We start from the raw sequence: 26,758 nt of genomic DNA, 5'->3' as shown, positions 1-26,758 counted from the left end.
CCCAACACCGCTCAACATGCATTGTAAAGCGATTGTATTTTTTCATTTGCTATACATCCAGATAATACGACAAATCGCTAACCTTAAACACCCAGTCGTTCATAAAAGTTAAAGGCAGGATAGTACTATAGTAATAGAGCAAGTGCAGAATCACTGAACCGGAATTGAGATATTTAAAGCATTTAGCGCGGGGCCCTTGAAAGTGCGAGATCCGTAGCTACTACATATGTAGCTACTACACGTGTGGTAGCTGCTACACGTGTAGCAGCTATTACACGTGTGGCAGCTACTACACGTGTAGTAGCTACTACTACGTGTTGCAGCTACTACACGTGTTGCAGCTGCTACACGTGTTGCAGCTACTACACGTGTTGCAGCTACTACACGTGTGGCAGCTACTACACGTGTTGCAGCTACCACACGTGTGGTAGCTACCACACGTGTGGCAGCTGCTACACGTGTGGCAGCTGCTACACGTGTGGCAGCTACTACACGTGTGGCAGCTACTACACGTGTGACAGCTACTACACGTGTGGCAGCTACTACACGTGTAGTAGCTCCGACCTCGTCCTGCATGGCGATGCGCCGCTGTGCGAGGGTGCCCAGCGCCACCTGGCGGGACAGCGCTGCTACGGCCCCTGAGGTGTCACGGCGCTCACGTGACCCGTGGGCACAGCCCCACGTGGAGTCCTCTTCGCTCACGTGACCCGTGGGCACAGCCCCACGTGGAGTCCTCTTCGCTCACGTGACCCGTGGGCACAGCCCCACGTGGAGTCCTCTTCGCTCAGGTGACGCGTGGGCACAGCCCCACGTGGAGTCCTCTTCGCTCACGTGACCCGTGGGCACAGCCCCACGTGGAGTCCTCTTCGCTCACGTGACCCGTGGGCACAGCCCCACGTGGAGTCCCCTTCGCTCACGTGACCCGTGGGCACTGCCCCACGTGGAGTCCCCTTCGCTCACGTGACCGTGGGCACAGCCCCACGTGGAGTCCTCTTCGCTCACGTGACCCGTGGGCACAGCCCCACGTGGAGTCCCCTTCGCTCACGTGACCCGTGGGCACAGCCCCACGTGGAGTCCCCTTCGCTCACGTGACCCGTGGGCACAGCCCCACGTGGAGTCCCCTTCGCTCACGTGACCCGTGGGCACAGCCCCACGTGGAGTCCCCTTCGCTCACGTGACCCGTGGGCACAGCCCCACGTGGAGTCCCCTTCGCTCACGTGACCCGTGGGCACAGCCCCACGTGGAGTCCTCTTCGCTCACGTGACCCGTGGGCACAGCCCCACGTGGAGTCCCCTTCGCTCACGTGACCCGTGGGCACAGCCCCACGTGGAGTCCTCTTCGCTCACGTGACCCGTGGGCACAGCCCCACGTGGAGTCCCCTTCGCTCACGTGACCCGTGGGCACAGCCCCACGTGGAGTCCCCTTCGCTCACGCGAGCCGCAACGGAGGTGGAATTGCGTGCGCTCGATGCTCGTCGCTCTCCTGCCCGCGGCCCTGCTGAGCCAGTGACCGTGGGAATTCCACATTGCCACGGGGGTGGGGGTTTGATCCATAGGACAACCACCGTTGGCTTCCTCACAATGTGGTAGAGTATAAAATTCATTGTATCGACCCGGCAGTGATGATGTGCTGAGGGTAACTGTAATGCTGATATGTGCTAACCACTGCGCCACCACACGGTGCACGAGAGCGGCCAACACCACGCCCGACCGCCTTCGTCTCCCCAGTGGCGATGTTTACACACCGCACCAAGTACTCATTCGAGGCGGAGTCAATAGGACCGATTCATATAATCGTCAGTGGAAATTTGCCGGGTTCGTAGCGCAGTGCACTCATCGCAAAGACAAACGCGAACACACGCGCTCAGGGTGAAGACTTCTGTTTGTTTTAATCTCATATCAGCTGGGAGTCACACACGAAACTGGTGGGTCAGAGAGCACTGGGGTCCACGCGAGGAAGCACTGTCGTTGGTACTTTGCTTTGAGCACACATCCAAGCGCCTTAACAAGGAAACAAAAGACCCCACAGGCGAGAGCGAACGAACCACCCCGGGTCGAGAGGAGTCTGGCGGCGGTCCGGAGCTCGCAGTCGTGACACGGCCGACACCCTGCAAAGCGCAGCCCCCCCCCCCCCCCCGCTGATACAGACAAGGGGCCTCAGGGGGTCCCGTAAACGCGAGGGGGGCCTGGGGGATTGGGGGGGGGGCGCGGTCACTCACACGATGTCTGAACACGCGGATATCATCGATAATGATAACAGGGCTAGGAGCAGCGTGGGGGGGGAGGGGGGTCAGGCGTCACTTCTCAGACTTCCCTGCCGGGACGTCTCGGGGACGAGGCCGCTGGCAGCAGCAGCAGCTGGAGAAGGGAGCTGGAGAAGGGAGCTGGAGAAGGGAGCTGGAGAAGGGAGCTGGAGAAGGGAGCTGGAGAAGGGAGCTGGAGAAGGGAGCTGGAGAAGGGAGCTGGAGAAGGGAGCTGGAGAAGGGAGCTGGAGAAGGGAGCTGGAGAAGGGAGCTGGAGAAGGGAGCTGGAGAAGGGAGCTGGAGAAGGGAGCTGGAGAAGGGAGCATCCCGGGGGGGCGATCCGCAGCGCACGCGGACACGGGAGGGAGACGCCGCGGTAGGGGCGTGATCCACTTGCACAGGGCGCTTCAAACGAAATGTCAACACTGACACGGGACTCTCGTTTTCAATGGAAAAACAACGGATAATACACTGTCACATGATGACGAATCTATGCTAATAGCTTCAAAAAGTCAAAGTCTCCACTTGTTCGCCATCGTTGTCAACACGTGCCCTGGAATCTTCTCCAGGTGGTCTCCAGAGCCCAGAGTCACTACATTTATAGTGGTATTGTTGCAAATTCTCACAAGTGTTAAAAACTAATTTAAAGCACCCTGTATATATATTTTTAAAATACCCGCTGCTATATGATGACCCTCTTGACTTTACCTTTCAACAGCTGATTTAATGTGTCCGTCAGGGGCCATCTACGTACGGTCCAACGTGGGCTCCACCACCCCAGGGAAGGGTCCTGCGTCACGGCCGTGCCTGTTGGCCAGGAGGGCGGCCTGGCTTGGGGCTCATGGATCCCCGGCAAATGCTCGAATTCCAAAAACGTCGCTTGAGTGGTCGTAGCGAGTGCTGCGGCGACTCAGGCGACGGCTCCGCAATCTTACAGAGAAGTGGTGAACACGATTTTGCAAGCGTACAGCGTTGAGATTTGGGAGGCCTTCCTTCATCGCTTGCTGGCCACGGGCTTGTGAGGATTGAGGTTTGTTGGGAGGTGTGCCGAGGCTTTAAACTCCAAATAAAATGATGGCCTCGATACGAGTTCTCCAGATTGCGTTCAACATCGCCAGCCAAGTGGCTCAGGCGTAGAGGGAGCGTCTCGCAATCGGAAGGCTTGCGAAGTTCACAACCCGGTTGGGGGTTGTCTTTAGCCCATCATTCTTCGGGGGTCGATAAAATGTTTTATCCACTTTGTGGGTAAGTCAACCGTGGTCGTCCTATGGATATACTCTCCTCCGCCATATGAACGTGGAGTGCCCACCACTGGCTCAGCAGGGCTGTAAACGGGAGACCAGGAGCAACACCGCCAATCCACATTTGAGCCAGGAGCTCACTTTTGGAGCATCTATAAACGGATCAGTACAGCATACGCCACGTTACTGCCACTGGGCGGCACAGACTCCCCTCAGGGCCTCTGTCCCCGGCTCTGCCTGCAAGTAATCGCCCAGCGGCAGAAGTGGCGTGGACAACCCACGGCCCAAACCCCTACGCCAACAAGCTCATCTCTCGCGCTCTCTCTCATTGGTTAATCGCACACGCGGTCAGAGAGAGAGAACCCCGAGTGAAGAGCCACGTGACCCCCCTCCCCTAAGTACTTTAAATAGTTTGTGCACTTTTCGTAAAAATCGGTCATCGTCGTTATGATTATTACGACGAGCACTGTACTACTACTATTGTTATTGTTGTTGTTATTGCAGTTCATTCACAACGGGCGGTTGCGTGGCCCAGGGCTCGGCGTACTGCGTGGGGCAGGGAGTCGCGGGTTCGTCGGTTTTGACCCCGGGACATCTCTCTTCACAAGAGCTTTGTGGCTCATCGGATTCCTCCAAGATCAATAAATATTCCCCGAATCGAACGGACAGCGTCGTCGGTTGCTCCGAATTCAGTTCTGGGATGGGGGGGGGAGGGGAGATTTGGGAGGATATTTGGGGGGATTCCTTCCGGTTGGCACGGCGAGTTGCGGCACCCCGGGCCAGAGATGCCCACATTTGGGGTGAATCTCCTTCCTCGAATTGCCACCTTCCTCGAATTCGCCTCGTGGATCCTTGGCCGGGCGAGAGAGCCTAAACCGCTCTCGTCCTCCTGTTGCGAAAATGCGCGAGACATAATTATGCGGGAAACAATTCTCATATAAATAAACGTTACGCAATTACGGCGAACGGGTTTGAGGCGAGGTGTGACAATCGTGGGCGACCATTCCATTAAGACATCGATCATCTCCGTGATGTTTTTGTTGAAGGCAGGGCGGGCGACATTGGCCGCTGGATCACGAGAGCAGATGAAACACCAAAGACAAAGTTCCCCCGTAAAACCTTCACGTACTTTTGGGCCAAGTGCTGTTAGCGAACACACATGAGCAACCACCACGAGAGGGTGCTGGTGATACAGGTGGTACAGGGGTGCAGGTGGTACAGGGGTGCAGGTGGTGCAGGTGGTGCAGGTGGTACAGGTGGTACAGGTGGGGGGGGGGGTAATGGGGGGGTAATGGGGGGGGGTAATGGGGGGTGATCCGTGCTAATCGGACGAACCTCCGATTAGCACGGTTGGCTACGTACGGTGCGAAAGCGCAACACATACACAACAGACACACTACACACACACACTGCACACACACACTATATGCACACACGAGGCGACGCGTATGAACACGTGCGAGTGTTGCGTGTGCAGTGAGTACTGTGTTGTCTATAGAGTACTGCTGTGTGCAGTGCGTACTGTGTTGTGTGCACAGCACTGTTGTGCGTTCGTGGTGTGTGGGCTGCTTCACGTATCAAGTTCAAGTTTATTCACCTGTGTGCCCAGGTGAGAACTCAAGCCACCAGGATGTGAGTCTCATTTGTCAGAGTGAGCTAGGGGTCTGAGTGTGCCAGTGGGGGCGGGGTGCGATGATCGCCGTGGTGGACAATCCCAATCGAGTCTCTCGCGGTGTCAACCTGGCCAATGTTGCACCCCCGGGGGCCGGCACACCACGGGCCTCGCTCTCTCCCGGACGACCTCGCCGATGACCTCAACCAAGGGATCTTTTCAACCTTCACGGTGAATGCGGCGCACCGCGGTCGACGCCTCGGCAGTAACTGGGGCGGCCCGCTGGAGCCGAACCGTGAATCGTGAACCTCGATCGCAGCTCCAGCCGGGCGACTCACTCGGGGGGGATGGCCCAGAGGGCCATGCTGTGTGGGGTCGCGAGGTCGGGGGGGATCGAATGGCTTCAGGGCCCAAATGAATTAAGTAGGCACCGCAGATACCAAATAATTAGTTTTTTTATATTCGCGTGCCCGTGTGTGTTTGCGCGTATGCTTTGTGCGTGTGTAGGTGCGTGTGTGTACGTAGATGTGTGTGCGTGCAAACACATTTGAGGGGCGATCAAAACAATGTTTGAGGACGTGCTGATGATGAAGGCAGACTAATATTTACGTTTCAATATAACCGTAACTGCCTCAAGTACCGACTCACTGATCACCCCTGTGTACATTTGTTGCGAAAGGAGCTAGCTTTTTTCACACATTGGTGCTTTGATTTTCTCAATAAACTAACTCGTCGCACGACCCTGTATCGTAAGTACGCAATGATGGGCAGCAGGTGCGTCCCGTTCTCAAAACACTTTTGACCGCCTCTAGTATAAACGCGATCGCACGCACAAGTGCCATACGTCTCTTTCCGACGTGAAGCTCGGGAACGAGTCCCGAGCGAGCGTAGTGCGTGAAGCGGCGACAACGGCCGTGTTTGAGCCCGTGGAGTCGACCAAGGCAATGACGACGATGGTGACAATAACGGTGACGATGAAGACGACGACGGTGAAGATGCTCCCGTGTGCTCGGCGAGCGTCTCCGAGCGTCGGTGACGCGAGCCGAGCGTGACCACGCGACGTTAATCCCACTTAACGCCAAAATATATCCGTCTTTCTGTAAAACCTAAAACACAGCGACATTTTCAATAAATTACATTGTACTTAAATAGTTCAAGATTTCACGGTGTGACGCCCTTCAACAAAGTGCGCAAAACGGGTAACTACATCCTGGATTTAAGACGACTAAAATGGGGGGAGAGAACGGCGGCGCAGGTGCGAGCGGGCCGCGCACCCCAGCGACCCGAGACTTCGATCCCAAGGAGCCGCGTGGCGAGCGATACACGCGACCCGGTTCCGAGCAATCCCCGTCACCAACCCGCACCGATCAGCACGGTCAAGTATGGTCAAACAACTTGCACATTGCGGCATGGGGGCGGCGGGCGGCTTGGTCCGCCCGTCAAAGATCGTTCGCCGTGTAGTGGGTAACATCTGGAACGGAGGCGGTTGCGGGTCTGTTCATGCGCGCGACTAAAACCAACCTGCCATAAAAACGGCTCGTCGGCAGGACGGCACGCGCGCGCCGTTCCCCCGTGCCAAAAGGGGTGCCCACCCCCCCTCCCCGCCTTTTGGCGATGGGAACGCGCCACGAGTTTTCCAAAATCAACGCGAGATGAGCGGGCGGCGCGCGTCAACACGATGCCCGCGTCGCGCAGAGCGGACGCGTCCCGCCGCAAATCATCGCTTCTCCGGTACTGATCTGAGTAAGTGCATTCTCTGGGGCGGAGTGTGAGAGGCGGAATTGCTCTGTGCTCATACAAGGAGGAAAGATTTAAAGACGTCCACCGGAAAAAAAATAAGCCCAATGGTTAACTCATAACGATAAACTAAACGATTTTTAAAAAAAAAAATTTCATTTGACCAGGTAAGGCGCCATTGAGCTACGCAGCTCTCCTTCAGAAGCGACCTGGCCACCACAAATGATAGCTCAATGAAGTGGCGGCTGATCATGTGGATATTTATAGCAGCCAATGATCTCAACGCATGGTTCTAAATTTGGAGGGGAAAAAAAACACCAGAGGACTCGGAGAAAAATCCACACGCAAACACGCGTGCACGCAAACACTCGTGCACGCAAACACTCGTGCACGCAAACACTCGTGCAAGCGTGGCCACGCTTTAACATCGAACCAAACCATGCGCACACACACGCGCTCTCTCAAATAAATATATGTAGTGTGATCATACACGCACACACACACACACAACATTCCCCTCTGTCCCGCTAGCGAGCAACTATCAGGGCCGAGTCCAGTGTGACCAAGCCATTACGCCTGGCCACCCTGGTCTCCCCCAGTGCTGATGTTTACACGGTGCAGCAGGGACTCATTTCAGGTGACGTTGTCCCTGGGGGACGGCCCAGGACCGGTTCAGAGATCACTCGCGACCGACGCTGGCCGTGACCGGGAAGCAAACTCGGCTCGTCGGCATTGGTGGTGCGGCGCGCTAACCACTGCCCCACCGCTCCGCGTGCAACCCTCAAGCACACACACACACGCGCGCGCGCGCGCGTGCGCACGTACCCACGCTCGCGGAAGTCGGGACTTAGGTCGAGGTTTGGGGTCAGTGAGTCGCAGGGTCGGGCGTTGGCGAGCGGTGCGAGCGGCGCCGGTGCCAAGCGGAAACCACGTGCCTCCATCTTTGGTCAAGCTTCGTGCGTCACTTACAGCCGTCGGTCGGTCAACCGCTCGACCGTCAAAACAATCGTGCACCGATTAAACAGCCAACCGTGAATCCGTCAACCATCGGCCAAACGGTCAACCGTCAGTCACCGGTCGCCCCCGTGGGCTCAGAGTTTGTGTCGCCCCGCTGAGCGCGGTGGCGCTGCCGCTCAAGCGGCCGACGGCGAGCGCTCGTCACAGCGAGGCGCCAACGCGCACGTGCACAGCGTCCGTGTAAACGAGCGCACCGACGCACACGCTGCATGGGACACGGTATAACCACACCGAGGCACGGTATAACCACACCGAGGCACGGTATAACCACACCGAGGCACGGTATAACCACACCGAGGCACGGTATAACCACACCGAGACACAGTATAACCACACCGAGACACGGTATAACCACACCGAGGCACGGTATAACCACACCGAGGCACGGTATAACCACACCGAGGCACGGTATAACCACACCGAGACACGGTATAACCACACCGAGACACGGTATAACCACACCGAGACACGGTATAACCACACCGAGACACGGTATAACCACACCGAGGCACGGTATAACCACACCGAGACACGGTATAACCACACCGAGGCACGGTATAACCACACCGAGACACGGTATAACCACACCGAGGCCCGGTATAACCACACCGAGACACGGTATAACCACACCGAGACACGGTATAACCATACCGAGGCACGGTATAACCACACCGAGACACGGTATAACAATACCGAGACACGGTATAACCACACCGAGACACGTTATAAACCACATCGAGATTCGGTCGAGTCGCACGGGAGTTGGCGGCTTGACGCCACAGGGAAGTGCTCACTACCACAGATATGTATTGCTGCAACGATAAACGAGTCTACCTGCGGGCCTAAAATTCCGCCACAAACTAATTGCCACTAAGTCCGCTTACTTCTCAAAAGAATATTTCTAAGACGGGCATCCAAACCGCCACATTATTTTGTTTTAGACGCGAGTATCTCTCTCGCTCCACGCCACTAACAATCAAGTTATAGTTCCATCCGCTTCTCATCTGCGCCGTCAATTGCGGCCCGAGTCAGCGCTCGTCCGAGCCGGTCACCGCACCGCCACGGTCGACGAAACCCCGGTCCGTGCCACGACGCGGTTACGGAACGACGCCGGGGACGCGACGGGTTGTCGCGGCGCACGCCGCCGGCGTCTCCGCCGCCACCGCCGCCTGCCGGCCGAGGGCCTCCAGGCACGCCGCTGCCGCTTGCCACGGCGGCTCCCCTCCATCATCACGGCGGCGTCGCTCGCGCTCCTACGCCGTGGGCTCGTGCTGCGCTCGCTGCTGCTGCTGCTGCTGCTGCTGGGAGTGGAAGTCCAAACGTCCGAAATGGTCGTCGCTGAAGATGAGCTCGTCGTCCACCTCGAGCAGCCCCGTGCTGTCGCCCCCGCTGGTGGCGCCGCAGCCGCCGCGTGCCGACCCAGGGGACGCCCTCGCCTGGCCGCCGGATGGTCTGGACAGGGAGGACGATGAGAACGAAGTTGGGAGGATGGAGACAACGGGAAGGCGACGACGGGAGGCCGCGATCGGCCAGGACAGACGGGCGGCCATGGCGACGAGAGGGAGGGGCGGGAAGGGGTGGTCACGTGACGCGGCGGCAGCGCGATCGCCGCTCGTTGCAAAGGGCCGCAAGCTCGACACCGACAGGCAGCCCTGGTTATTACTACGGTGCGCGTATTGACGGTCCAAATTCTACGCTGGGTCTGCTTCACTTACAGTGGACGTTATTAGAGATCCCGTTCGAAGAAGAGCTGTCCATTATGTGTCACGGTGCGAATTTGTCAAATTCACGTAATTGGGCTAACAACCAGCATCATCGCCCCCTCGTGTGAAACTACTGCAGACTGCGCCCGTGAAACCCAGCGGCGCCCTTCTTCGTGACTACAGCCCTGCGCTAGAACAATGGCACGATTGCCAAATGTACTAAATCCCTATCATTAGCAGCCGTTAACAACCTGTTTGTGCATCCCAAGGGTATCCAGGCTTAACGCCTGCTTAGCTTATGAGATCTGATAAGATCGGGTGCACGTTGCCTGATTTGGTCATAGGCTCGCGACAATGATAAAGATGCCCCGAATAACCTTAACAGACCGTTGGGGCAAGTGCTGTTAGCGAGCAGCACCTATGAAGTCCGGCACGGCACACGAGGGGGCGGGTGGCCAGCACCACGCCCGGCCACCTTTGTCTCCCCAGTAGCGATGTTTACACATCGTACCAGGTACTCATTTGAGGCAGAGTCGTCACCAGGTGACGATTCTCTGGACCGGTGCTGGGCCGCCCCTCGGTAAGCACAAACCCACAAACACACAAAGTCGGGACAACTTTACAGATGGCTTCAGGGTCGCACGGTGGCGAGATGTTAACTACCTCACCAGGTATACAGGATATCACATTAATACACATCACACACTAACACGCACCTCAGATCAACACGCACCTCCTGCGACACTTAACAGGCGTGGCACAAACGTCACGCCACGCACAAGACGTGGCACACCTCTGGCCGCGAGCCACTGTTCACAGAGAGACGTCTTCTCTCCTTGTATAAACATGCACAGTTACGCATGGCCTAGTCACACACAAAGACAAGGATCTCCCACGTAGCCTACAGCGGCTGTTGGGGGAAGTGCTGTTACCGAGCGCCTATGAAGGTCAGCAAGAGGGGGTGGGTCGCCAGTTCCACGCCCGGATGACTTCGTCTCCCCAGCGCTGATGTTTACACAGCACACCAGGTGCTCATTTGAGGCCGAGTCAACCTAGGGTAGGCCACGGGGATTCGTAGCGCAGTCCGTGAACCACTTTGCCGCCGCTCCCCGTGTACGCACGCGGTCACATGAGAGCGCACACACGATTGTGAAAAAACAACAGAATGGACTCAAATCCTTTTCGCTTTAATCACCACACGATGTTCCTCTGCGGCACCGTGGGGATCGGTCATCGCCATCGCCGCCGCGCCACTCCGTTCTATTTTAAGTTCGCGGCTCCCGGCAAAATTCATTAACACGATGTTAACCCTTGCCCTCAAAGGCAAAGATCCCTCGCATAGCCTTAACCGACTGTTGGGGCAAGTGCTGTTAGCGAGCGCCTATGAAGTCGGCCACGGCACTCGAGGAGGTGGGTGGCCGGCACCACGCCCGGCACCAGGTACTCGTTTGGGGCCGAGTCGACCTAAGGCAAGCCCACGATCGGTTCAGATAATCGTCGCCGGCGTTGGCCGCGAGCGGCGAATCGAACCTCGGAACTCCGGGTTCGGAGCGCGGCGTAGCGCCAAACGCCGCACCGCCGCACCCCGCCGCCGCGCTTCACCGTCGGCGGCGGCCGCCGGCTGCCGAGCAGCCAAACCCGGCGAGAGCGCCGCCGAAGCCGCCGCTGACCGGCTCCCGCCGTCGTCACGTCTTCCACCCGCCCAAAAAACACTAAAACCTCGCGTGCGTCCAACTCCATGCAACTCCTCCTCGCCCCTCCTCCTCCTAGCCCACCGCGTGACAACCCCGCGGTGCCGCCACGTCCGCCGGTCTTGTGTTGGCGGCCAACAAACAACGCGGGCGTGACGAGCGCAACGCTCGCACCCCGCGGGAGACGCGGCTACGGCGGCGCGCCACCCGGGAGCGGGTCGGCCAACGGGTAATGTCGCACCCCCTACTTGGCAGACCGTGGTGTGGCGGGGGGGTGAATTATTGACTTCAGCCCCCCACCCACGTCCTCCAATAAAAGAAAATCCCCGTTGGGTGGGGGTCAAAGGTAAAGGAGCGTGCGGGGTGGTGCCGCTGAGAACCTGGGTTCCAATCCGGGCTACCGCCTGGGATTAGACCTGGTTCTCAAGCCCAGTCAGTTGATGGTCTCAGTCTGGTCACCAGTGACTCCCGTAGAGACTAATAGACTCACAGAGATCCCACATTCTCACAGAGAGACCCACCAACTCGCATAGAGACCCATACTAAAATAGAGATCCATAGACTCGCATAGACCCAAAGACTCAAGTCGAGATCACATAGACTCACATCGAGATCCCATAAACTTATACAGACACCCATAGACTCACATAGACCCCATACTCTCACAGAGACCCATAGACTTGCACAGAGACCCATAGACTCACATATAGATCCCATACGCTCCCATAGAGATTCCATTGACTCACATAGAGACTCCCAGACTGCGTTGTGATTAAACGAGGTTCTCAAGTGTAGCGAGTCGATTGTCTCAGCCTCATCACCAATTACCGCACAAAATAAAAAAAACGAACAGGTTAAATGTGGATTCTGAACTTAAAGTGGCTGAATTCCAACTCTGAGAATTTAAAATACATTTGAATGTCACGCTACAAACATTACTCTCATGTTGAGCGGGTGGTCAAGTGCCACCCTCTACCATGTGTGGACCAGAGACCACTTCAAGAAGGGATCTCGCATTTAGCTCTGTGATATCCGCTTCTGTGGGCCGTTCTCGTCACGAGAGGAAGTTGAACGCACAGACACACACGCAAGCACACACGCACACACGCACACACGCACGCATGCACGCACACAGGCACAAAAAGACCAAGACACCCAAACACGTAGACATACACACAGGCACACAGACACACATGCACAACGACGCACAGACACGCACACAGACACGCACACGCACACAGACAAGCACACAGACACGCACACAGACACGCACACAGACACGCACACAGACACGCACACAGACACGCGGCCCCCTTCGCCCCGCCGCCCGCTCACGTGGCGGTGGCGCCGCGCTTGGCCGCGACGGCGGGGCTGCCGTGACCGCCGCCGTGGCCCAGGTTGGCGCGCGTCCGCTCCAGCCGGGCGTCGATGCGGCTGAAGAAGTCGCTGGCCGTCACCTCGTCGTTCGGCGCCGCGTCCAGACGCCCGTCCTCGCGCGCAGCCTCCACCCTGCCATTGCTGCCGCTGCCGCTCCCACCTCCGCCGCCGGTACCAGCGGTGACGATTGTACCGGCGGTAGCAGCGGCACTGATGGGACCTTCGGTGCCGTTGGAACCGGCGGCACTGGCGGCACTGGCGGTACTGGCGGTAGTGGCGGTACCTTCCCCACCGTTGGCCAGGGGCCTGGGCTCAGCGGTGCGGCCGCTGCTGCTGTTGCCGTTGTCCGGAGAGTCGGGAGGCCCCGGGACCGGGATGAGCAGCGTGGTTCTCAGGAAGAGCGACTCGTTAGCGAAGAGGTGGTTCGCCCGGCGGATCTGCTCCGTCTGGGAGGGGCAGAGGGCGGCGGGCGTGCCGGCGTTATGGGCGGGGTCCCAATGGCAAAGGGGTCCGCCACCGTGAGCGGTCTCATTAGTCCGGGCGTATGCAACTAAATCCGAAACTGTTTAAGTTTGCCAGGTGAAGCCCACCGAGCTAGGAGGTCTTCTTCAGAGGCGACCTCGCCACAAGCAATAGAAAGCTCGTCCAAGCCAATTCATAGTAGCAGTTCAATAATCTAAACGAGTGTTCCTAAATGTGGAGGGCAAAACTGGAGGACCGCAGGTGGGCCCCAACAGTGGCTCACCGGTGAACCACGGGTGGCTCACTGACCACGGGTGGCTCACTGGTGAACTACGGGTGGCTCACTGGTGAACTACCGGTGGCTCACTGGTGAACCACCGGTGGCTCACTGGTGAACCACCGATGGCTCACTGGTGAACTACCGGTGGTTCACCGGTGAGCCACCGGTGGCTCACTGGTGAGCTACTAGTGAGCCACCGCTGAGCACAGGCTGGCGAGCACTGCTCCAGACAAACAACAGCAAGTGGGGTCCCAATAAGTCATGGATCTTTGACAGTAAGCGGTCTGAGTCCCCAGGCTGGCATCAAGCCGCCTGTCTGATCAACGCAGGAATGCGAACGCTCACGGGAGACCGGCACGCGACCTCTCCACGATCCGTATCAGCGAATGGTGCAGCCCACTCCAGCAATTTGCAACGGAGCGGGTCACGTCGGCAGAATGCCCGCGCCGTTTCTACGATCCGAAGAGATCGGGGCACGTTCGGGTTGGTTTTGTCCAAGAGCAGAGGTTGTTGAAGCAACCGGAGACATTGAGAGGCATCCCAGCTGAGCCTGGTTTCAGGGTGGTGCTGTCAGAGAGCATTTTAAAGGCAGGGTGGCCTACAGATCTAAGCTAAGATTATTACTGCAATTTACACAACACACAGGTACACTGAATGTGTGCTTACACACAACACTTAAGACACCGCGTACACAGCAAACACTGCCGTATTTACATGCACACGATAAAGGTCCTCCAGTTAGCCTGGTTCGACTATGGGGCAAGCGCTGTGAGACATTATTAGAAAGCCCAACCACAGGTTGATCGCATGGTGGGTTGTTGACCAGTAAAGTTTCCCCACATGCCCTGCTACAGATAAATATCAAAGTAATATTTGTGTCTATTCTTACAGCTGGAATTTAGACAATTAGGTGAGACACCAAATGTGATCTGCTGTTTAATTATGTGCACAGTCATTGATAAGAGATCTTCTTAAACGCAATGGGCCTCATACGGAATAAACTAGGCTGACTTGAGTAGCGACTGGGCCGAGCCCATCACACTCTCTACATTTCCGAACCCCGGTTTAATCACGGGGGGCTGAAGGCACGATCTCAGATCCAGGATCTCGCGACCTCTCATAGCGAGTCACACTTGGGTGCTTGCCGACGCCGCCACGTGTGCATCTCTCTCTCTCTCCGCCACACCTCTCGCACAGCCGGCACGCAAACAACAAAAAGCGAGGCGCTAATTAAACGGCGACTTTCACGGTGCTGCTCCAATCTTAGGCACGCCTGGGGATTTTTGCGCTCCGTCTATAAAAAGAAGCGAGAAGTTCGTGGCTGCACGGCCACCGTTGCCGACACGCTGGGCGGGGTGGCAGTTCACCGCGCTCAGGGTATTTCATCTCCGCATCGTGAAGAGACGAGTTCACCAATTCCCAAATATTTAACACCACCTCGAAATGCAAATTCACCGCGGAAAACACCGTCACCGCAACCCAATGTGGGATTACAAAGCGCCGTGTGTGGCGACGTGGCAGCGTCTCTATAACTGCCGTGCGCTCGCATCTTTCCATTGGCTGCCGGTGGGGTTTCCAGCAGAGTTCAAGATTCTTATCCTCACACAGAAGGCCCTCAATGATGCTGCTCCCTCAATGACGATATATACAGGAGCTCCTCCTCCTTGGGCCCGTACGTTCCAACAAGAATTCTTCGATCTTCCGAGTGTGGCCGCCGTGCGTGCTGAGGCGGCGTCTCTGTGCGACGACGATGGGCGAGGGCCTCTTCCCTCGTGTGGCACCCACGAGCTGTGGAATTCACTTCCACTGGACGGTCGCTCCGCTGTCTCCCCTCCTCACTTCATTCAAATCGCGCCCTGAACACGCAATTATGTTTAAAGGGCTTTTCCTATTTCTTGAATCTGTTGTTTTGGGGTTGGATTTCATTGGTGTCGGTTTGCGTGTGTTTGTGTTTGTGTTTTGCATTCCACATCATCGTCACTTAGTGGCGAATGGTGGGTATTGGTGTTTTGCATTCAGGCTGGCCTGTCTACGATCTATCCTGAGTTTAACCAGGCTGGATTGTGCGAGGTTCCCACAAATCCTTGAAAGATCTGGACATATTCCCATCAGTGAGCTCCTCCGGCACCGCATGCCCAAGCAGCTCTGTTTGGCCAGATAGAGGGGGCTAAACCAAAGACTAGTACCAGCAGTGTCAAGATTGGAATCTATAGAGGAGGCTCGTGAAGGATGCTACTGGGCAGCTGGAGGAAGTCGCCCTCCAACAACAACGGAGTGCAGAAGAGTGACGCTCACAACAACGAGCGGAGCGCCGGGCGGCAAAAATGCAGGAAGTTGGCACAGTCGGGGGTACAGCTGGTGCATCTGCCAGTCATCTCAGTCAACCCATGGCACCTGGATCTGTCCCGTGACCTTTCAGCGAGCCATCAACACTTCACGTGGCCTTTGAGTGCACCTGGCCTGGCACAGACGCCGTGGTGACGTCACCGTCACTTAGTGGCGAACGGCGGCTGTTGGTATTGGTGTGTTTTGTAGAGGGCCTTGTGACTTCCGGGTGAAATGCACTTTAGAAGTGTAAATTATTATTATTCTTACTCGAGTGGAAGAGTACACTTTGGTAAAGGGGATGCGATTGGCATGGGGCTATGGACAGGACAGCAACCTTTGCATCACTCACCTTCGTTTGTAAATTTCCCTTAACCGACCTGACAATTTACTGCTTTATTAGGGCCTCTGCACGTGCATTGGGTCGTGGGGGCTATTTTGACCATACTTCACCAGGCTGGTCTGTATGGTCGGGACGCACAGACGATGGCGCACAGTACTGTACCAATCATGAAGCTGGAGCATAGTGCAGCTAAACAATAGATTTCGCTGCAATGCCAATGGCTACGTACGGTGCAAAAGAAGTTCAACATACATACATACATGGTGACCGCCCGTACGAGCACCCTGCGGGCTCAAACCCACTTTGTTCCTGGAGCCCTGACGAGATTGAGTGCATTCTGGGCAATTTGGCCAGAAGAATGCTTCCTCTGCTACCCTCATTAAAACACAAAACCAACGGGAATTTCCATTTCCTGAAACACACAACGGCTGTTTGTTTGTCCTTTTCGAATAACCACTTTTTTTGTTGGCACATCAGAGGTTATCAGTCGGCTTCCTATGGGGGAACAAATTACCTGGAGACCAGCTACTGGAACCAATGCCGGTACGGACGAAGATAAAGCAAACAAGAGCCGAGTGATCGGACTCGGCGGAAGGGCTTCGCGATACTTAACAATACTTATCAAAGGCTAATGTAACGATTAACGAGCGGCGCCACCGTCGAAATTGGCTAACGTAACTCCGCGCGGCGGGGAAAAAAGCCTCAGTGGTGCGGCAGCGGCAGCAGCAGCTCCTGGAGCATCAGCAGCTCCTACAGCATCAGCAGCTCCTGCAGCATCAGCAGCTCCTGCAGCATCAGGGACTTCCAAGTGACAGCAGAAACGTTCAACCGGGCGGGCGGGCAGCCGCTTACTGTAAATGGTACTACAGATACGCAATACTGGGAGCAATAATCGTAATTATTGGATCAACGGTCAATTATTTTTGGAATTTTGACCTCGTTTGCATAGACTACATGAGCTTTCAAATCACGCCCCACTCATTAAAAATCGATGGAGCGGTCTTAGGAGTTCTCCTCCTGAGCAATATAAATATTATACCCATCACCCTTTTAACTAGAGCAGATCACACCGATTACGCTGACATTTCACCGGGTAAAAGCCAAATTCGTTTCATCATTGTCATGCACAAAGGGACGTTTGGCACTGTCGTTTATTGTGCGATGATGATGATGATGACGACGTTTTACGAAAAGCGATTCAGCTCGAGGTAAATTCTCAAACAGACTTTGGCACTCGTCAGGACCCCCAACGGTGTGGTGGGCTCTCCGTGAACGATTAGACGACACGGCGTTTGGCAATCGCCCGCGCACGCAGGCTGTCTGTTGCGTGACCTGGCACGTCACGTGGCAGCCACGCCACGTGTAATGCTCCCCACAAGGGAAACGCGCTTCAAAAGAATGGCCGAGCAGTGCACGTCCCCACGGCTGCGTGCGCCGAGCTGTCTGACGCACATTCTACGCTTCACTCATTAAATCAACAACAACAACAACAAATTCGGTGACATCAACCAGAGTTGTAGACACTCCAATAGCATCGTCACGTCGAGCACGCGCGACCCCCTTTTGTCAACCCGCTGCTGGACGAGGGCTTCAACACGCCGTGCGTGTCGCGGAGGTTGTCTGACCATACTTCACCTCGCGAGTCAGCGCGTGTTGGTTGACGCGGCCTCGCAGTTTCCCGTTTGCCGCCCGTCGCAGGGGTTCGTGGCTCGAACCCAGCGTCCGCCCTTGTTATTACTGCGGTGGTTGCCCCGGGCAGACGCATCGACAGATCACGCCAGGGCCCTGCGCGTGATCGTCGATGGCCCGCCGCCGCGGGACTGGAGGCGTCCCCGGGGCAGACCACGGCCTGACGTGGACACGCACGATTGAGGCCGATCTCCGGCACCACGGCCTTGGCTTGCATTCAGTGGGGGGGCTAGCGCAGGATAGGATTGCCTGGTGGCGGCTTGTGGGGACGGCTACGCCCCGAGGGCCACGCACGAGGACGCCGACGGCGGTGACAACCGTACTACACGGCGGCCGTCAAAGATCGCCCGACGCCATTCCCAGGAATCAGGCCTCCTCTTGCGAATGAGTTCACCACCAGAGCCCCCTGCTGTCAACGTAGCCAGTTTCAAGGAGATTTCTTTTAAACCAGATGAAAACCCAAGAGACGAGCCTCATTTGCCAGTGCCTTAGGTCACCAGTGATAATCGAAATATGTGGAAGAAGCACTCATCCAGCAGTGGATTTACAAAACAGCTGTGCGTTTACGAGTGCACATGCACCACCTACAAGATGAAGAGACATTTGGATTTTCGGTCATCTCTTCCCTTAACAGAAACTCACTCGCTCTCTCGCTCTCTCACTCTCTCGCTCTCTCGCTCTCTCACTCGCTCTCTGCAGCCCTCGGCAGTTCTCCCCACACGTCGGCAGCTTCAGCCACATGCCGAGATTGTTCACCTGCGCACGCTGCGATGTGCAGAAACAGTAAACACGAAGCACGCGCTAACGGGCGTGTCACACTGTGCGGGGAGTGGTAGTGCAGCGTTCAGCATGCTACGCTACAAACCCGACGACTCGAGTTCAATTCACGCTCACGGCCAACATCAGTGGCGATTAAATGCACCGGCCCTGGGAATCCCCGAGGTAGACTCAGCCTCACATGACTAGCTGGTGCGGTGTTTAAAATCATCGTCACTATTGAGACAAAGGAGGCCGGGCATGGCGCTGGCCACCCACCCCTCGTGTGCCTTGCCGGCCTTCAAAGGTGCTGGCTAACAGCACTTTCCCCAACACTCTGTTAAGTCTATATGGGGAAGCTTTGTCTTTTTGCCAGTCCACCAGACCAAGGGGCTTGCTGCAGTGAGGCACTCCAGCAGCATTGGCTTGATCAAGCACACTCCGGGCTGGTTTTGACGAAGCCTCTTCAGCAGAGAGTGGCCTCTTAAACAATTTGAGGCATTGCTCTCAACCATTCTGTGCTCTTCTTACCAAGTGGTGACATTTCGGTCAAACGCACGTGGGGGAGCAGGGGTGTTCGTGTCCATTGGCGGTCCCGTACGGCAACGGTGCTAATTGGACATTTCCATGCGAGGTACCAGTCGCCCCGTAGGATAACCATTACTGGCGTTGTAATTTAAGCCACGACTGGTTTGGTTTAAATGGTAATCGTCTAAAGCAGTGGTTCTTAACCTTGTTGGAGGTACCGAACCCCACCAGTTTCATATGCGCATTCACCGAACCCCTCTTTAGTGAAAAATAAAATGTGATTTTTTTCAAATTCAAGACATAGATATGTTTTTTACTGGTACACAAAATGAGCCGTGCATGAACATTACCTTGTTCAAAGAATAAAACCAACACAATGCATAAACTCACAACAAATTACATACCTGGAAATCAATGTGACTTCTGCTGTTGCCTTTGAGAGATCAGTTCAGATATGCGTGGCTTCACCTTGGCAAGTGCCACTCTCATGTCATTTTCACAGCAAAGTCTGTTCCTTTTCTTCGTTTTTATGTCCAGCATCCTCGAAAAGGATTGCTCACAAAGATATGTTGTAACAAATGGTATAAAAAAATCCAGGGCTTTCTTAGCAATAACTGGATACTTGTTCATTTGTCGACACCAAAACGTTGAGAGCGTTGTTGTTCTGAAGAGTTGCTGTTGAACCTGGCTCTGCTGAATTTCAATGATTTCGTCGAGGAATTCATCATTGACATCTGCTGTTTCAACAGCAAACGTGAACGGCTGTCTCACCCATGCTGGATATGACTCTCTTGTAGGGAAATATCCGTCGAGAGACTTTGCAAGCTCATCTAAGTGCGTGGCAATTGTTTGCTTCAGTTCCGTGGATACAGAAATATCTCCGATTCCAGACACATCTTCGATCTTACTTGCACAGTCGTCCAGAAGCGGGAAGTTTGCGAAGTTATTGTTCTCTGTTCGTCGTTTCCATAACGGTAGCTTTTTTTGAAAAGCCTTCAGGTGTTCTTCCGCTTCCATGATATTGACTCCACCACCCTGCATCTGCTGATTGAGATGATTGAGAGCTGCGAATATATCAGCCATGTACGCTAAAATGAGAATAAACTCAGGATTTTTGAAGCAATCTGCATGGCAGTGTTGGTGCTCTTGCAAAAACAGGGCTAATTCCACACGCATGGCAAAAACACGATTCAGCACCTGTCCCCGGGATAACCACCGAATATTAGAATGGAGCAGAAGTACCTCAAATTCAGAGCCCATTTCTTTACACAGCTCACTGAAGATGCGGTGCCTCAGAGCACTTTTTCGCACATAGTTCACACATTCCACCACAGTTTTGAATACTTCTGCCATTTTTGGAGGTAAGGTTTTTGTTGCCAACGCATGCCTGTGCAGAATACAATGCGTCACAATGATGTGTGGTGCATCGGCCTTTACTAGCGCACCAAAACCAGACTTTCTTCCCAGCATGACTGGAGCTCCGTCCGTACAAACTGCAGAAACCATATCCCATGAAAGATTGTTGTCTCTGAAGAAGTCATCAACAAGCTTCTTCACATCGGCTGCCTTCGTTGTTGTTGTAAGAGGCTTACAAAATAAAAACTCTTCTTTTATCATGTCGTCTTTCACATAGCGTACAAAAACAGCAAGCTGGCTTAGATCAGAAACGTCTGTGGTTTCGTCGAGTTGAAGGCTGAATTTTGCCGGGCTTGAAATCAGATCCGCGACTACTTGAGCCAAGATGTCTTTACTCATGTCTTCTATTCTGTCACTGACGGTGTCATTTGAAAGGGGAATTTGGGATAATTTACCTTCGGCCGCTGTTCCGAGTATCAGATTCGCCATCTTTAATGCAGCTGGTTTCACAAGTGTTTCACCAATGGTGTGTGGCTTGCCCTGCTTTGCGATCAGGTAAGCAACTTCGTACGATGCTGTCAGGATCGGTTTGTTAACAGGTACAAATCCAAGAGCAGGCAGAGTGGCCCTTTCATCGAATCTGGCTCTCTTCACCCTGAATTCAGCAAGTGTTGTGTTCTTGTATTCCCCGTCTCCATGCAGCTTCAAGAAGTGTTCCTTTAGTTTTGCCGGTGCAAGACTAGAGTTGCTCAACTTGGCGTTGCAAATCATGCAGATAGGACGCTCACTCCCATCACGTTCCGTGATACATGAGAATCCATGTTGTACATATTCGTCCGACCACTTTCTTCTTTTGCCCGACATAGTTAGTATGGATAAAATATTAAAGAAATCACACGACGTACGACAACAACAGTCACACGTTGACTACTGAGTACGCACTAAATTCCCCGCAGCGCTGATTGGCCAAGCAGTGTAGCATGATCATCTGCAGCCAGTGATGGCCAAGCGGGCCGTGTGTGTCATCACAAATTTACACAATAATTCAAGTGTGTCCGGACCTCCGTGGCGGGGGCTCTGCCGAACCCCTGAGATCGACTCACCGAACCCCTGGGGTTCGATCGAACCCAGGTTAAGAACCACTGGTCTAAAGTGTCAATACTGTCGTAACAGTGCACAAGACTGTGGTGATAATGTTGTTGTATTAATGCAGCGTCATGTTCATCTCGGTCCTCCTTGAATAACTGTCCCAGGTACTGAGCGCAACAATCTTCTTTGTTTTTTAGTTACGTTCCTCCAACCGATGTCTCCAATTGTTTAGCCGGCATGGTTGATGATGACGACGATGCTGATGGTGAAGTGTCAATGCTGCAGTTTCTATTTCGTGAGATTAATTATTTTCTGGAAGGGCAATAGAGATGGATGACTGATGTGATCTTCTGAACGGGCTCTAGAGCTGACATTTGACGCGAGTACTTGATAGCCAAATCTATATACAGATGAGCAGACGTATCCAAAAACAACACAATGACATCGAGGTCAGTGCTCGAGTATACACATTGCAATCTTAATTAAACGTCAATGCGGTAGAGCGAGCAGCTCGCAATCAGAAGGTTGTGAGTTGAAGTCCTGGTCAGGGGTTTGTGACTCGTGGAAAAGTCAACAGCAGTCGTCCTATTGATCAAGAGAAGAGAAGAGAGAGACGGCGACTCCTGAGACGCTTCCTGCGGAACCTCGGGGCCTGCCGGGAGGAGATGGAGGCTCTGGGTACTCTCGGTGCCAAGGGGAGCGAGCCCTGGCTGGGGGTGGCCCAGAGGAGGTTGGGGTGGCCCAGAGGAGGTTGGGGGGGGCCCAGAGGAGCCTGGGGGGGGGGCCCAGAGGAGCCTGGGGGGGGCCCAGAGGAGGCTGGGGGGGCCCAGAGGAGCCTGGGGGGGGCCCAGAGGAGGCTGGGGGGGCCCAGAGGAGCCTGGGGGGGGGGCCCAGAGGAGCCTGGGGGGGGGCCCAGAGGAGGCTGGGGGGGGGGGGCCCAGAGGAGCCTGGGGGGGGCCCAGAGGAGCCTGGGGGGGGCCCAGAGGAGGCTGGGGGGGCCCAAAGGAGCCTGGGGGGGGGCCCAGAGGAGGCTGGGTTGGCGACGCTGTGGCTGCTTGGAAAGCGCTCAGCGTGGGGGACAGCTCCTCGCGAGCGCTGTCCAAGACGGAGCCCCGTGGAGTTAGGATCGTTCCATCTCGCGGCCGGATCGAGGGAGGGAAGGCTCGTTATGCAAGTTGAACACGCATTGTTTTCGTGACTATGGAAAGCTGTCATCCTGTGGAGAGACTCGCCCCCTGCCAAAGGAATAAAAACGTGGAATTTTCCACCGCTGGCTCAGGGCTGTAAAACAGGAGATGAGCACCTCGTCAATGCCTATTTGAGCAGGGAATTACCTTGCCTGCTCAAGTCTCCGTATGTGGGTGTATTTATAAAGAACGGCCCATGCTGTAACATTCATATTATGAAAAATATGAATGTTTTACCCTTTCTGGCAATAAAACTAGTGTTAAGATGTTTAAACACTAAATAGAAATCCAAGGCCAAAAGGTTTCAAAGACAATGCCATTTTTTTTTTATCAGAGCATGTTTGTTTGCATGTTCACCACTGGTACCGTGTGTGGTTAATGCAGACTTGATTCCTTGTAAAAAGGTTTCTATTTGGTGTCTGAGCATCTTAAACACCTCCTGTTTAATTGCCAGAAAGGGTAAAACATTCATATTTGTCATACTTTGATACTGGCAAAAAAGGTACCAACATTCATGTTATATAGCACTGTATTGGTCCGAACAACTTGTTATCGCGCACTCTGATGAGTCCAGCCCATCACCAATATGCACGTATTGATGAAGTATGCCATTATTACTATTTCAGTGCAGTATCGTTGATGCTGTCGCACTAAGAGTGTCGTAGAGAATATTGTAGTTCCAATGCTGTTTACACTAACACAGCAGTCCACTATTAACCGAGTGACAATACTGTTGGCATTATAGTCTTGCGTGTGCCAATATATTCAGGAGCTCTATGCCAATCAATGCAGAGGTCTGCTGCTGGCCATGAGAGAGGGCTTCAGCAGAGAGAGTTCACGTCGTTTTTCTGTCTCTTCCTCCTCCGTTGAAGCAGCGCAGACAACAGGGACTTACTTTAAAATGCAGTTTTTTTGCATGGCCACAATCGCACCGTGACTTGTATTTTAATGTATTTTAATGTGGGGATTAATCGTCAATGCCCTCTCATTCTTATTTTGACGACGCACCAATATTGAATAATTAACATTTCAGCATTAATTATGCTGGTGTAGTACAATATTTATATTCTAGCACCGATGAAATGTCAGTGCCAAAGTAACAGGTCAATGAACAGCCAATGCTGTGGAGCGTTAACGTTGGTGGCGTCCGTGAAGCGCCAATGTTGTGGTGCCAATTTCGGGGCATCAATGGCGCATATCCAGAGCGCATATACCGTGCCAACCCATACGGTTTACCCGTATTCTTGTGCATGGATATTGAGTTTTCATGTCCATACGGCGTACAGCCGTTTTAATACGGGCTTTGTATGATGAACGTTAAGATTTATAGGGGCACGGGGTGACCACTAAGGTCTGAATGAGTTTGTAATAGGGTAGGGCACTGAGAAGGGGTTGACAGCTTTGAGAGCGACTCACCCCGGTACTATCACCCACGCTGACTGCTCGCAAGTTAATTCACATCGCACGCAGTCGCGGCTACTGTCAGTGACGGCCGCTGTCAATCACAGACGGCCGCTGTCAGTCAGTGGGGGCCGCTGTCAGTCACAGGCGGCCGCTGTCAGTCACTGGGGGCCGCTGTCAGTCACTGGGGGCTGCTGTCACTGGGGGCTGCTGTCAGTCAGTGGGGGCCGCTGTCAGTCAGTGGGAGCTGCTGTCAGTGGGAGCTGCTGTCAGTGGGGGTTGATGTCAGTCAGTGGGAGCTGCTGTCAGTGGGGGCGACTGTCAGTCATTGGGAGCTGCTGTCAGTGGGGGCTGCTGTCAGTCAGTGGGAGCTGCTGTCAGTGGGGGTTGATGTCAGTCAGTGGGAGCTGCTGTCAGTGGGGGCTGCTGTCAGTCAGTGGGAGCTGCTGTCAGTGGGGGCTGCTGTCAGTCAGTGGGGGCTGCTGTCAGTGGGGGTTGATGTCAGTCAGTGGGAGCTGCTGTCAGTGGGGGCTGCTGTCAGTCAGTGGGGGCTGCTGACGGGACATCCGAACCGTACCGGTGCATCCATTCCCCCCTTACTACGCCCGACACTTCGCCCAAGCCCGCACTGACCAAGCGTGGTGAAGTATGGTCAAACAACACTAAGTGGTGGTGACGTTACCGCGGCGCTTGTGCCAGGCTAGGTGCACGTCGAGGCCGTCACGTGAAGTGGTGGAAGGCTCGCTGCTGGCAGAAGGAGGTCTCGGAAGAGGCTGTCACGAGTTGACCGATTGCGCCACCGGTCAAACAAACCCGCACACGAAACCCCGGGGTCGTCTTTGCGCATTCATCCAGCAGTGGAGAGAGGAAGCGGTGTGCAGGGGGGGAGGGGAGGGGGGTGCTGTGCAGCTCCACTCACTCGCTCAGAGCGCGACCCTCACTCACCGTGACCCCGTAGCGCAGCGCCAACCCCGCCAGGGTATCCCCTCGCACCACCGCGTGGGTCCGCGCTCCGGCCACCTCAGTCCTCTCCCCGCCGCGCGGCCGCCCCATGTCGCGCATGGAGATGGCGGGCGACGACGGCGGCGACAACGACGACGACGACGTGGAGGACGAGTGCTTTTGACGTCGCCGGCCGCTCGCCATTGTACCGCAAACCTCCCCCCCCCACCAAAGGGGAGACCGGCGGGGGGCGCCCGCCAGGAAAGTCCGCAGGCTGCGAGCGCGGCCCAGCGCCGCCCGCGCGATCCGCTCAAGCGCACGGCTCGCGCGCGATTGGTCAGCTGCGCGTCACGTGCGAATGAGAGGGGCGAGATAGGGGGGGAAGGGCCGAGATGTTGAGGGGCGGGGATAGCTGCCGGGGTGCGGCCAATCAGAGTCGAGACGAGACCACGGTTTGCGGGCTTAACAGTTAATAATTAAATTGGTAGACGTTTCGGCCAATGGTCCTTCTGCAGGGCACGTGGAGAGGCCAGCAGAGAGATAAGAGTGCAATTTCCCGTATTCTTGTACAGGGAAATTGAGTGTTCAGGTCAATACGGCGTACAGCCGTTTCAATACGGGCAAAAGCATTGTTTGTCCGTGTTTCTCCCTTGTGATGGGACTTTGCAGGATGAACGTTGAGATTTATAAAGGCACGGGGTGACCAGTGACCAGTAAGGTCTGAGTTGTCTGTCATAAGGTAGGGCACTAAGGCGTTGGCAGGTATGAGATTCGGGGCCGAATGAGAATTACATTTTTCATTGTCATTGTTTTGTATGATAGGCACACTAATGAATAGTAGCTATTGCGTAAAAGACAAGCACTTCATTAATTGCAGAGTATTATCAACGGATAAATTAATTTGCATTGACATACATAACAGACAAGAGAAATTTCGGTTGAATAAATACGCTCGAGAATTAAACAAATTATCTGGTGGCGATGTTGCTGCTGCTGCGTTGGCAGCGGTGCGAAGCACAGCTTAAGAACGCGACACGCACGTTCAGCACGCTGATGCTGTGCCCTTGACAAGTGAATACATCTAATAGGCAACGTTTCAGGCAATGGCCCTTGATCTAAATCGCACATAAATCAGAAGCAAGCGGAGTAGTCCCGCTACTGAGTAGGTATTATAAAGAGGTGGAACGGAGGCACATTTTCCGCTTATTTGTTATTTAGATCTGATTTGTTTGTTAATGTTGTGTATACTATTGTTCATTTTGTGATTAGTTTGTTGTCCTTCCCGCCGCACCTCCGATTAGCACGGTTAGCTACTACGGTGCGAAAGAAGTCCAACATGAGTATGGGTCTCTGTGTTTCTATATGAGTCTCTGTATCTCTGTGGGTCTCTGTGGTTTTATATGAGTCTCTGTATCTCTATGTGTCTCTGTGGATCTCTTTATTTCTATATGAGTCTCTGGAACTCGATGTGTCTCTGTGGGTCTCTGTGGTTTTATGAGTCTCTGTATCTCTATGTGTCTCTGTGGTTTTACATGAGTCTCTTTATCTCTGTGGGTCTCTGTGTTTCTATATGAGTCTCTTTATCTCTGTGGGTCTCTGTGTTTCTATATGAGTCTCTGTGACTCTGTGGGTCTCTATTTCTATATGAGTCTCTGTGACTGTGAGTCTCTGTGTTTCTATATGAGTCTATGTGTCTCGGTGTGTCTCTGTGTGTCTCTGTGTTTCTATATGAGTCTCTGTATCTCTGTGTGTCTCTGTGTGTCTCTGTGTTTCTATATGA

The 26,758-nt window shown here is 54.5% G+C and overlaps 1 protein-coding gene across 1 annotated transcript; it reads right to left on the bottom strand.

Annotated features, from left to right (window-relative positions):
• Positions 1-1,863: 1,863 nt before the first annotated feature.
• Positions 1,864-25,348, bottom strand: LOC116950693 (uncharacterized). The gene is made up of 3 exons (XM_032968664.2): positions 24,982-25,348; positions 12,579-13,066; positions 1,864-9,301 (listed from the first exon to the last, which is right to left on the bottom strand). The coding sequence occupies exons 1-3, from the start codon at positions 25,180-25,182 to the stop codon at positions 9,103-9,105; spliced, it is 888 nt and encodes a 295-aa protein (XP_032824555.2). The 5' UTR covers positions 25,183-25,348; the 3' UTR covers positions 1,864-9,102.
• Positions 25,349-26,758: the final 1,410 nt, after the last annotated feature.

The sequence above is a fragment of the Petromyzon marinus genome, chromosome 40 (genome assembly GCF_048934315.1).
Source record: "Petromyzon marinus isolate PM22_M1 ecotype Great Lakes invasive population chromosome 40, UKy_Petmar_22M1.pri1.0, whole genome shotgun sequence".
Lineage (NCBI taxonomy): Eukaryota > Metazoa > Chordata > Hyperoartia > Petromyzontiformes > Petromyzontidae > Petromyzon > Petromyzon marinus.
The sequence above is the reverse complement of the archived record's forward strand: the minus strand, read 5'-3'. Positions and strand labels throughout refer to the sequence as shown.

What these genes read in the sequence shown, in the direction of transcription:
- LOC116950693 (XM_032968664.2), bottom strand. Translation starts at nt 25,182, where the DNA reads ATGGCGAGCGGCCGGCGACGTCAAAAGCACTCGTCCTCCACGTCGTCG. An exon ending in CGCTGCGCTACGGGGTCACG is followed by an intron (nt 13,067 to 24,981) that starts GTGAGTGAGGGT and finishes TGCCCCTCCCAG; the next exon opens with ACGGAGCAGATCCGCCGGGC. An exon ending in AAGCGCGGCGCCACCGCCAC is followed by an intron (nt 9,302 to 12,578) that starts GTGAGCGGGCGG and finishes CTCCCTGTCCAG; the next exon opens with ACCATCCGGCGGCCAGGCGA.